The sequence below is a fragment of the Rhododendron vialii genome, chromosome 2a, assembly GCF_030253575.1.
Source record: "Rhododendron vialii isolate Sample 1 chromosome 2a, ASM3025357v1".
Classification (NCBI taxonomy): Eukaryota; Viridiplantae; Streptophyta; class Magnoliopsida; order Ericales; family Ericaceae; genus Rhododendron; species Rhododendron vialii.
The window spans coordinates 5,123,937-5,136,473 of record NC_080558.1 but is presented as its reverse complement, the minus strand read 5'-3'; the positions used below and the strand labels follow the sequence as shown (position 1 = coordinate 5,136,473).

Below are 12,537 nucleotides of genomic sequence, written 5' to 3'. Positions count from 1 at the left end.
CAGGGTCTCACATAGTAGTTAAGCGATTAGGCAATTAACCATGAACGAGGCATGGGTTTATGGATTTTCTTTACTGAGCTATTGCCAAATTTTTCATTACATACTCTTTGTGTTTAATAACCAGAGTAGTGGTACTTGGGTCAGCTTATGCACATCCTGATGAATCTCTAGGGACCAACTCAAACGTCCACTAGCGGGCCTATTTTCTAGAGTAAAGTCCTGTACGATTGGGCCTATAAGAATGGATAGCATCTAGGAGGTTTCGAACGTGAGACCATAGGAGGGAACACATCCAAAGGTTCCAGTATGAACCACGTAGTTGTCGCTCGCATCTCTATCTTGCAGCTTCTTCTAAATGTAATAAAGCGAGGGCCTTGGACTTGCTGGCGTGGAAATTCCAATTTTTCTACCATTGCTATCTTTAGTATCTTTGGGTGCTGGCCCAACATTACCGATTGATAAGGATTAGTTGTAAAATGGCTCTGTTGAGTCTCTCCCATTTCAGGTTAGGAAGATGTGAAAGCAGTCATGGAAAGGCTTAATAGATGGATCAATTTCTTTTTCATCAACCGTTGTTGGTGCATGAGGTCTCATAAACACCGCCCGAATTAAGCAATGGGATTCATCACCTCTTGGCTTGTTCCGTACATATCCTTGATGGGGAATCTTGCATGTTTCAAGACAAATTGTCTATCACGAATTCTAATCATTTCTTCATTAATGAGGAAGTTTAGGAAATCGAGCATTTGGCATGTTAAAGTTGCTGTAAACTATTCTTAAGTTACCCTCACGGCCCTAATTTCATCATCAAAAAAAAACTTGTGCGGAGCTTCTCCCTGACCTTAATTGGGGCCCCCGCTAGTGGTTGGTAGGTGTGGTCCCTAGGATTAGTCAAGGTGTGAGTAAGCTGGCAGGACACCTGAGTTGTCCAAAAATAAAAAAATAAGATTAAGCTGAACAACTTCTACAAATTTGTGTGTTGCATTGTGAACCATTTTTGACATTACTTTATGTTAAACACCTTTCCTCCATGGTACACTTTTCTTCACGAGGTTGAGCAGTCTACACCCTAGATACAAAGCCGCACCTGGTACCTGGACTTGGTTCCATCTAAAATAACTGTTTAGATGGTGTCTCAGTGGCTCATCAAGTTGTGGTGCTAATGAATGTGGTGGCAATTGAATACTTACTTTCTTAGGAAGCGTAGGAAGTTTCTTCGTAGTTTTTCATATATAGAAAGCGGGTTTCTGGTTGAGGGAGTGTTTGCAAGAGCTTTGGACACGAATTCTGATTTCTCTTATACTGGAAGATGTGTCAGTTTGTTTACCATAATTTCTCCTTATGGGCCAAAACAGCTTAAAAGGCAAGCTATTTAAAGCTGATTACGAGAATTACCATTTTGATGCTTTTGGATTCTGCTGCAAAGAATTAGCTTTTACCAATATAGAAGTTTTGATAAATACCCTCTTGGCGATGCTTCTTTTGAACATTTTCCAATCCTTCTTATGTTTCCTTTCAGATGAATTTGTACTTGAAGGTCATCAAAACAGTTGCCTTAAATGTGAAGAGATCAGAGACAACTAGAACACTGAAGGCATTGTTTCATGAGAAGGAAGGCACTCCAGAAAATCTTCAGGAGCTCTTTTTCATGGGTAAGCAGCTCAAGGATGACCACAAGCTGGTTGACTATGGTATTCAGATGAACTCCACTCTCCATCTTTTCCTCCAAACTATAGATAGGATAACGCTTCTCGTCAACATACCATCAAATGAGAAAACATTTGGACTTGAAGCAAAGAATCATGAAACTGTCGAGAACATTAAACTCTTGATTCTGGCCAAAGAGGGCATCCTACCAGAACAATACACTCTTTTCCACCTTGGAAAGCTGCTGGAAGATAACAAAACTTTGACTTCTCTCAATATCAAGTCGGGATCGACCCTTTATGTGGTTTTCAACCCAAGAGATGTGATGTCAGTTTCTGTGAAAATGCCTAGCGGAGAGATCCTGAAACTTGAAGTCAAGGTCTTGCACACGATTCATGATGTCAAGGCAATAATTCAGAGTATGGTTGGTTTCTCAGTCAGCATGCAGAAGCTAACTTATGCAGGAAATCTAGTTGAGGACTCAAAGACTTTAGCTTGTTATAACATCGAGGAGAACTCCCTCTTAGAGATGTTGCCTCTTCCCTTTCAGATTTTTGTGAAGGACTGGGGTGGCAAGACAACAGTTCTTAATGTGTTCAAAGAGGACAGGGTTGTAGATGTGAAGAAAAAGTTTCTTAATAAGCTAGGCTTGCCAGTGACAGTTCACCCCTTTTATCTTGTGTTCGCTGGACGACTTGAGGATGACCGAGATTTAGCTAGCTACAATATTCAGAAAGATTCCACTCTCCATGCATCTTTTCGAGCCCGAGTTCTCTCCGCAGATCAAATCCTTCCTTAGGCTCGTGAGTATTTGGAATGTTTGTACTTTTCTGATGGGCCATTGGCGAGGTGCTAACTTGCCTATATGTTGAGTTGGCTCTGGCTTTTTGGCCTGTTTCCGGGCTCACTACCTGACTCCATTACCTTTAGGCCAGGTTTGGAGCATGGATCTATGGAGGGATTTTATTAGGGAATGGAAAACATTATGGACAACTTAGGCTCCATTCGGTCCATCTTTTAAACTGGTTTGTTCATAAAAATAAAACTCAAATCAGTGCTCGTCTCGGTGGTTTACACATACTTTTCCAATTAGTCATGTTCTAAAGTTTTTTCTCCCGTTCTCTTGCCCTCCACCAATATCCTTGATCGGTTGATCCAAACACAGACTCAGTGATTTGAATGCTATGGCCCACAAAATACTAAGGAAAACCCAGTGAATGATGTAGTAATTGGTTGGTTTTGTCCTTTTACAGCACAGCATTTCTTGGGCTGATTTTGTTATCAAGAAGGAGACAGTGGTAGTAGCTTGGAAGAGCTTCCATCATGCTTCAGTATTTCTGGTTTGGTATAATTATCGGCTGAATATTTTTATCCGGTTTCAGACCAACGACTCTCTGTTTTTAACGGCAGTTTTTTCTGTAATAATTTATGTACATAGTAATATGGGAATACATGCAAAGCAATTCCAACATGATCTTTCATTTTCTTTGTATTACTCTCTAGCCATTAGGAAGAGAAAATAATGCCCCTTCATGGGAACATAGCTGATTGACAACCTCCCTAGGATATTGCTTCCGGTGTGGACCGAGAAATTGTCAGGTCACGCTTGTTTGACAGGACGAGTTAAAAGTAAAAAATTGTTCTTTAGACCCAGGCAAAGGGTTTGCATACAATCGGACATTGGATGGGCTTATGAAACAATCAGATTGTTTTACTATGTGTAGTTAGGAGTGGGATAATGGATGAAAAAAGAAATGGAAGGTTATTTGTGACTGTTGGATGGAGTGACGGAGATAATCCAGTTGGTATTATTTCTTCGGAGGGTGGCGCTATTAGTTATCCACCACAGTCCTGATAAGCAGTTCATCCCGAGGATGGAGGTAGTGGTTATCAACTTATCCACCGATTTGTTGGATAAGAGCATCGCCATTGTAATAAGCAAATGGGTGTGAATAAGCAAATTTAACAGCAATGCTCAAGAAACACTCCACATTGTAATAAACAAAGTTACAAGTCTTTTAGCAAATAACCAAATTCGATCCATTTCATAACCAAACTTAATAACTTTTACCAATAACCAAAACTTAATAACCAAATTCAAAACTCAATAACTCTAAAACACCCCATATTGGAATAATTTGGTGTGGTCGGGTGCGTGATTGAAATTCACTTGTAATTGGACAAATATGCATTGTGTATTGTGGGGATTTTTTTTGTTAGGGATGCAAAAATAACCAATGTGGAGGTAGAGGTTGTTAAGTTTAATTATGGACTAAATGAATAATCAAATGCTAACGCGGCACATTTTGGTTATGGGTTTTGATTATTACCATTGCGGACGCTCTAAGTAGTTTAGTTGGACTTATAACCCCCATGCTTTGACAAAATAGGAAATTGTGACGGATTTAGGGGTAAGGGAGAGACCATGGGATACAGACTTCGGGGCCAACGGCATTATCGAACTTATATTGGAGATGACATATTTCAAATCTGGTGTTTATTGCTCTAATGATGCATCCTACACTAAAACACAGGTCAATACTTGTGTTCATTCCAATTGCTACTGTAATAACTTGGTTGTTGAGGTCTCGAGTTTTCCTCGAATTTGGATGCTTACATGGGTGCTAAGGAGGTTGTGGTTATTCTTTTCTCCAGTACAAATAATTCATCTACGGAGAGCTTTCTTCGTCTGCAACTTTTGCGTAAGAAGAAAGATTTGGGTACATGTTCGATTGACTAATGTAGTTTTTTTGCAGGGATGGAGACGGATGGAGCATGACTTATTTTGTTCAGTGGGTACAGTACAAGTAACCCTGCTTAATTGTATAGTGCACTAATTATGTTGAACTAATGGACCTTGGTACTTAACATGGGACTCTGTATTTATACTGCACTATGTGTAGTTCTACTTATTTTGCATCTTTCTTCCAGAGAAAATGAAGAAAGAAAAAGCAGTTTGAATACAGAGATAGCGTTGGAATGATCTGTCTCTTATTTTCAGTTCTCTATGTGATTCACTTGAGGAACTCTTTTTCTTTATTGTTTTCCAGGCTAGGTTTGAATGGCAGTAATTTTTTTTTTTTATGCAGAATGGAAATGTGATTTCAGGTTTCTATGTCTCAACGATAGGTCACCCGGATAAGAAACTGATACCTACACTAATGCTCGAGTGACCACTTTTTTAAAAATATGTACCATACTTTGGTAACATCTCTTGTGTTCTTTACCGGGTTACCATCTTGGGTGTTCACAGCACATAGCACATTGCTATTTTGTTAAACATAGAGCAATGTGTCGATGTCACAAACAATGATATCGTATATATTTTAATGAGAATTTTAGAATTTGAAGCTCCTAGAAATATCTGAGAAAAATTTCAGTTTGTTATGGTAAGTACAGACGTAGATACAGATAAATTTGATAGCAAAAGAATAAAAAAAAGTCTAGAATAACACCTTAAAACACAATTCTGGACCCAATTATATACGGAATCATTAGACGTACGTGACTACATGTGCATCTAAAGATTCCGGACACAATTGTATCCAAAGTTGTGCTTTAAAAATGTGTTTGTAGCGTTACCGAAAGAAAAGGGAATAAGACTTGCAGCTTGCCGTGGTGAAGTTCAAACTAAGCTAGCTCCACGCATGAAATGAGTCACAGGAGTAATAAAAGCATCAACCAAGAATTATGAGCAAAATGTCAGTGTATTAATGCTCATGAATCATGATTAATGGTTAGCTTGGGAAAAGAGCACAATGCTTATCACATACAGATGAAAAAGTCCCTTCGGGGACATCCGATAAAATTGAAACGATACAGATGAAAAAAAGTAACATGTGATAAGTTAATAATAAAATGCAAACGTCGTCCTTTAGAAAATTTCAACCAATTTGAAAGAAAGAGTGATTTTCACACGCATGATTTTACAAGACACATTTCTTCTACTATGAGAGTTTATAAGAGCGCCCTGCCAATTGTTATTTGATGACATTTTTTCCCAAATAAAAGGGCGATTTCCCGCAATTGATTAATGTCAAGATAAAGTACATGGATGCTTTTTGATAGAGAAAAATACACTATACGTATATTTTTGCAGCCAAAACTTTTTACGGAATAAAGGCCTAGTTTATTTTTTTAAACAAAATTTTTGGTGCACACTGCAAACCAGGTGTTCGTACTACATCTGCCATATTTTTCCATACTCCTATTTTGTGGGCCCATCCCAGGCTAAAAAATTATAATTCTCGACAAGCCTGAATGAAACATGTATGCAAAAAACAAAAAAAGTTTCATCAATGTCATATGTGTATTCCTATACACAATTGAATTGTTTCTTTGCCGTCGTATTCTTTTTTGTATGTTCTACTAGAAAAAGGATTCAGATCATATCTGAAAGCTCGAAATGGGCTCACAAAAAGAAATCATGGAAATGTATGGATAGATGAGATATGAATTGGAGCTGATAGTAGTGTTATGTGTGGAGTCAATTAAGTGTAGATGTGTGTGTTATAGCAGTTTAGGGTAAGTTTGGCCTAAAGTAAAGGTTTTTAAATATTCATCCTCAAATAATAGTTATGTTTTCATCCCCGCTTTTAAATAATTTCAGGATTGTCCTTTATTATATAGATACATTGAACCATTTTATGTATAACATACATATATATAGGCAGGGATTTTTGGGACTAAAACATAATCTTGAAAGTCCTCTAACCTAATTTTAATTCCCGTTTTTTTTTTTTTTGTTCCAAAAAGAAGGCTGGTTCCAGTTCCAGAACTCAACCTTCCTTTTTTCCAAAAATGTTCAACCAAAACGACGCCGTTTTGGCCGTTTTGGCCTCTGTTCCCCACAGCCTCCAGGTGGAATGACACAACACCTCCTCATCTCATCTGAGCCCTCCCTCTTTCCCTTTCCAGAAGTCGCTGTCCCTCTCCCCCTCTCCGCCCTCCCTCTCCCCCTCTCCAGAAGTCGGAACGGGCCGGGAAGAGCACCAATTTCCAACCTAGAAGACTTGCCTTCCCTCTCCCGCTTTCCAGAAGTAACAACGGGCCGGTACGAACACGAAGAAGAAGAGGTTCGATATATATATATTTTTTGGGTAAGGTACAGGTATCGATATTGCTGTTCTCTTATATAAAAAAGTGTACGCTATGCCTCAAAATTGTAACTGAGAACGGCTGGGTTCAAATTGATGGAATAGGATACAGTTCTACACTCTGCATTTGATTTGAACTTTTGACTCGGGGTAAATGATCTTTCGGGGTTGTCTTACTGGTATTGAGGTAGGGTGTGTGGCGGGAGAGGAAATCCTGTGGTGGCTTGTTCCTTGTTTGGAGCTAGGGTTTCTTTCTACTAGAGGTTAGGGTTGGTGCAGGAACCATACTGTTCAGTGTCGAACTCGTGGTTGTTTGTTTGAATAAGCTAGTGCCTGGCTCGTTCGACAAACGATGTATACAAAGTAAACCTAATCGAGATCGAATTGTGTTTGGTACAATCTCGTTCAAGATCGTCTCGTTTCATAAATGAACTTGTTAAGCATGTTTAAAAGTCTGTACTTATCATAAGGGTGCGTTCTTTTGAACTTATGTCGTGAGCTTAACTTATTTTTTACCCTTTTCAAACTTACTTTCAAATGTTTATTATTACTGACTATTACGAACTTGGGATTAGTTTGCAGTTCCAACTAGTCGATTATGGGGTCATGAAATTCATTTTTTCATTCCTACGTTGCTATTAATGCTAGAGTTGGCCATATGATGAATTACAAAGGCAAGCCAACAGTTGAAAAATTCTCTACCGAAATTGAGATTGCTTCACCTCAAAAGGTAATTTGTGTGTCAACAACCCTTTCTGTCTCCTTTTCCTGTCTTTACGAAGGCTTCATATAAGGGTTGTCATGTTAATTAACATCAATTGGTTTGAAATTTTATGTACTTTTTCAAAAGGGAGGATATTGTGATTACCTGTATAAAATGGGAAGGAACGACTGTATTGGGAATTTACTAAGAATTCCTACTAACTTTGAAGATCTTCTCAGATTATAATTTTAATGTTTGGTTTCAGAAAACCGGTGATGTTACCTACAATGGAGAGAAGGTAGATGATTTCTGCTTTCAGAGGACTACATAAGTCAAACAGATACCCACATAGCGGAACTAACTGCTCGAGCCACAACTAAACAGCCTGTACAACTACTTTGTTTTCCTTCTCAAAATTCTATTCTACTAACATGTACAAAAAAGTTCTGAAGAATCACCTATTGAGGAGTAAGGTTTGAAGATCCATTGTGTGTTGCATTCTGCTCATATTTGCACCTTTTAGGTACTGCACTTTACCCCCCTTGTTAACTACGTACTTGCTTTTGTGGTGCATGTTTTTGCTTTGTTCTTAAATGCAGCGAAATAGCCATGTCGCAAAGTTCAGAGACCAAGGTTTGGAACACGAGGGCCTTATGAACCGTGTCTTTCACGATATTACGGCCATGGGAAATGAAGCTATCTTTCCTGGTGAGGGGATTGAGGAAATTGGGGAGGGATCCGGTGACTCGGAGGGAATGCGAGTTGAAGGTGGGTCGTTCCCACAATCCCAAGAGCAGTACCAAACTCCGGTCGGAAAGGGTAAAGATCCAATAGGGCAAACCTCAACAGTGGGCGGGTCGTATTCCTCGCGGAAGCGTAAGTTTAGCGATGCCCATGAGGCAATGTCCGCATCCCTTGCCGAATCAGTTGACCGTTTCAAGTCCACCCCAAGTATAGTCATTAATCAATTTGGCATATGGGGCATCCATAACGCAATACGAAAACTGGACACCCTTCCCTTTTTCGAAGTAGAGGGTCAAAATGTAGCATTTCACAGCTGGGCTTGTCGTCTTTTCGAGAGACAACAACATAAAATCGATATTTTCTGCGAGCAGAAAAATTTGGCCAATGCTATTCAATGGCTCCGTGATGAGCACAGTTTGGCGGAGGAGAGGTACTATATGACTCCCCCGAATCAAAGGAGAGGCCTTCAACCTCCCCCCTTCCCTCATGTTCCGGACAATGCTGATGTTTAGGTGTTTCGAAGCCACGGAAAACTGATCCATGCCTTTCTTCTTACTGTCGTAGACTTTTAAATTTGCTACCAATTATGGGTTTGTTGTTGGTGTTTGGTCGTGATGAGCGTTGGAACAAAATTTTATTTCACTTGATCATATGTCGTGTTGTACGTATTGCTCAAAAGTTATGACATTCCCGAAACTGTGTTTGGCATATTCCGTTGATGTTAGTTATTTAATCACGGTATTCTATTATATAGTATTTTTCAAGTCCACTCGCCCGGATTTTCTTGTGGTCCGGATTTTTCATTTTCCGATCGATTTGCGATGATCCGAGCTGCTCAATATGATCAGAACGTGATTTTAAGGGTACCCGTGAGAAATCAGAAAAAAAAAATGATTGGAAAGGGCTTGATCCGAGCAGTTTTTTTATTGAATGGTTCAGAAAAAAACTGCTTAGATCAAATCCTTCCTGGTCATTTTTTTTTGCTGATTTCTCGCGGATTCCCTTAAAATCACGTTCTGAACATATTGAGCGGCTCGGATCATCGTAAATCGATCGGGAAATGGGAGCTAAGACACAAATCCGGACCATAAGAAAATCCGGGCGACCGGATTAAGGTCTGGCATACTGTTCAGGACCTCAAGGCAATAGTTCAGAGTATGGTCGGTTTTTGGGTTAGCGCGGAGGATCTAACTTTTGCAGGCAAGCTACTTGAGGATTCCAAGACTTTAGTAGCTTGTTATAACATCAAGGAGAACTCCCTTTTGGAGATGTTGCCTTTGAACTTTACGATTTTTTTGTAGGGCTTGAGTGGCAAAACTCTAGTTCTTAAGGTGTGCAAAGAGGATAGGGTCTTGGATGTGAAGAAAAAGATTTCTGATGAGAAAGGCTTTACAGTTAGAGACATTTGTCTTGTGTTGGCTGAAAAACTACTGGAGGATGATCGAGATCTGGCTTCCTACCATGTTAAGAAAGATTCCATTCTCTGTGAGTCTTTGGAAATGTTTGTACTTTGTACTTTTCTGGTGGGCCTTAGGCAAGGTGCTAATTTGGCTATATGTAGTAGAGTTGGCTCTTGTTTTTTGGCCAGTTTCCGGGCTCACTACCTCCACCATTTATACCAAACTCAACTACCATTAGGCTGGGTGTGAATCATGGGTTGGTGGTTGGATTTAATGTTTTGATCTTTTCTTTTCTCGTTCCCTTGCTCTCCATGGCTCCGCCAATATTCTTGATCCAAATACAGCCTTGGTACTTGAATGCTATGATGAGAGAAGATAATGAGAAAATTTGGTGATTGCGGTTATAATCGGTGGACTCTTCTTTTACAGCATGGTTTGCTCGTTTGCGTGGTTGATTTTGTTACCAAGAAGGGGACAGCAATGGTAGCTTGGAAGAGCTTCAAGCATGCTTCAGTAGTTTAGGTTTGGCAAAACTATGAGCTGAATATTTCACCAAAATCAGCATTTCTATCTAGTTTCCAACCATCTGTTTCATAGTTTTATGGGATTAGTTTTAAAGCAGCTCCAACATGATCTTGCATTTTCTTTCCTTTGTTTTCTAGACATCAGTAATAGAAAATATTAATACTAACAATTTGACAAGTCCCTTAATGAGAACTTAGCTAATTGACAAATCTCCCCAGGATATTGCTCTATTTCTCCTTGTGGCGAGGACTGAGAAATTGTTAGGTCAAGCTTGTTTGAAAGAAAGAGGTAAAAGGAAAAAATTATACTTTAGAGTTTAGATACAGGCAAAGGGTTGGCGTATCATCATCAGACATTGCATGGGCTTATGTGAACAAGATTGTTGTACCAAGTGTCGTTAGGAGTGGGACAATGGATGATATGGAGAGACAGGGATAATCTAGCTGGTATTATTCCTCCGGAGGGTGGTGCTATGCCTATTAGTTATTCACCACAGTCCTGTGGAATAAGCAGTTCATCCTGAGGATGATGGTTATCAACTTATCCATTGTTTTGTTGGATAAGTAGTTTAGTTGGACGTATAAACCCCATGCTTTAACAAAATAGTGAATTGTGACGGATTTCGGGGAAAGGGAGAGACCATGGGATACAGTCAGTGACCCAGGGCCATCGGCATTATCGAACTTATATTGGACACATATTTCGAATCTGGTGTTTATTGCTCTAGTGATACATGCTACGCTTAACACGGTTCAATACTTGTGTTCATTCCAATTGCTCTTGTAATAACTTGGTTGTTGAGGTCTTGAGTTTCCCTAGAGTTTGGATGCTTACATGGCCCATGGGTGCTAAGGAGGTGGTTGTGATTGTTATTTTCTTCACCACTTTGCACATATAATTCATGTACGGAGGAGGGCCTTTTCTTCGTCTGAACCTTCTGTATAAGAAGAAAGATTTGGGTACATGTTCAATAAACTATTGTGGTAGTTTTTGCTGGGAGTGAGATGGAGCACGACTTGTTTTGTTCAGTGGGCATACTACAAGTAACCCTGCTTAGTTGTATAGTGCACCAATTATGTTGAACTAATGGACCTTGGTACTTGAGATGGCTCTCTGCATTTATAATGCACTTTGTGTAGTCCTACTTATTTTGTATCTTTCTTCCAGATAAAAAGAAAGAAAAAGCAGAACAAATGCAAATATAGCTCTCTCTCTCTCTCTCTCTCTCTCTCTCTCTCTCTCTCTCTCTCTCTCTCTCAGTTTGGATGGCAATAACCTTTTTAGGCAGAATGGAAATGTGATTTCAGGTTTCTATGAATCGACGTTAGGTCACCTGGAAATGAGAAAGTGATTTTTGCTTTCTGTCTGGAATCAGTCTTAGACAAAGTAGTAAACTGATTTCTAGACAAGTGTAGACTCTAGTAAAATTTCGTAAAATTTGATTATAGAATAAGATTGTAATTTTTTTTTTTTTTTGGTAATTAAGTAGATTGTCATGTTAATGGTTATGTATTAGATTGTTGTCTGCTAGATTCCTAGTGATGCGGTTTCCGTCCCCTTATGAGATTACGGTCATTTAAACATTAATAACCAATTGTTAGATTACTTGTCACGCCCCGCCCCGCAAACGGCACCCAAAGTGGGCCCGAGTCGGCACGACCACGTGGGCATTCCACACAGAAGACCAAACCACACCTCACAACCTGTCAGAATAAACACCCAGCGGAAGACTTATCACCTTAACATAAAAATGAGTCAATGTATTGACCAACCAACCATGACATTGCACCACCATTACCTTGCTTGCTTTACGTCTTGTGAAAGGGGTTCAAGCTCCAAATCATCATATTGCATTCAGTCCACTGGAAAATATGCTGAATGTGACAGCAAGGGGATTGTTTTTTACTTAAGTTGCAGATTCTAAACTTTCTTGTATGAGTGTTGTGTGCATTTCCATCTACGTAAAAGTACTGTCTTTTGTTTATGTGGGATGTGTGTATCAGTGAAAATCTCGCATTTTGTTGCTGCTGTACTTGGCATGAGTTAGTATTCCTTACTGTAAACTTGGTTTACTCTATGTGGCATATGGATGTGATTTCGAGATGGACTATCCATGGAAAGCGGCCTGTGTTGGAAATTAATCAATTTTGATTAGATGTATCCAACTGGTAAAGTTGGCTTTGGGAGCATGGCTTGGAATTGGAATGACCATGAATTTAGTTTTTTCTCTGCTGCTTCCCCCCGTTAAGATAGTCTCCTGTCTCAAAATCAAAGCTTCCCAAACAACAATCAACTAGGTTGGGAAAGAAAATGGACTCTGTTATTAAAAAGTACAAAAAACTGCAAAGAAGAAAGAGAAAAAAAGGTTGATGTATCCAATTTGTTTTGGTTAGAGCTGCAGCAGATAAGGTAATACACAAAA

General features: G+C 39.4%; 2 protein-coding genes across 17 annotated transcripts in view; both read left to right on the top strand.

Annotated features, from left to right (window-relative positions):
- The window catches only part of LOC131313241 (polyubiquitin 11-like), a 66,001-nt gene that overhangs the window by 808 nt on the left and 52,656 nt on the right, over positions 1 to 12,537 (top strand). For 2 of the 4 annotated variants that reach the window (XR_009196122.1, XR_009196143.1), the window contains exons 2-3: positions 1,520 to 2,450; positions 2,901 to 2,987. Coding sequence is in view for 1 of the 4 variants with exons in the window: in XM_058341454.1 (XP_058197437.1) it covers positions 1,520 to 2,446 (927 nt within the window). In the remaining 3 variants the exon portion in view is untranslated. Of the gene's footprint in view, positions 1 to 1,519; positions 2,497 to 2,900; positions 3,134 to 12,537 lie in introns of those variants that run through there. The other 2 variants (XR_009196145.1, XM_058341454.1) reach the window with 2 other exon arrangements.
- Positions 6,528 to 8,900, top strand: LOC131313267 (uncharacterized). 13 transcript variants are annotated; one of them, XM_058341542.1, is made up of 4 exons: positions 6,528 to 6,746; positions 7,392 to 7,473; positions 7,712 to 7,919; positions 8,046 to 8,900. In XM_058341542.1, the coding sequence occupies exons 3-4, from the start codon at positions 7,878 to 7,880 to the stop codon at positions 8,700 to 8,702; spliced, it is 699 nt and encodes a 232-aa protein (XP_058197525.1). In that variant the 5' UTR covers positions 6,528 to 6,746; positions 7,392 to 7,473; positions 7,712 to 7,877; the 3' UTR covers positions 8,703 to 8,900. The 13 variants fall into 13 exon arrangements, with proteins under 13 accessions (XP_058197525.1, XP_058197521.1, XP_058197529.1 ...); XM_058341538.1 differs by having other exon boundaries at positions 7,326 to 7,473; XM_058341530.1 differs by having other exon boundaries at positions 6,536 to 6,746; positions 7,319 to 7,473.

Bases quoted from the DNA above. Each gene is read 5' to 3' on its own strand.
- LOC131313267 (XM_058341515.1), top strand. From the start codon at position 7,402: ATGATGAATTACAAAGGCAAGCCAACAGTTGAAAAATTCTCTACCGAA. The intron at 7,474-8,045 runs GTAATTTGTGTG...TCTTAAATGCAG, and splicing joins AGATTGCTTCACCTCAAAAG to CGAAATAGCCATGTCGCAAA.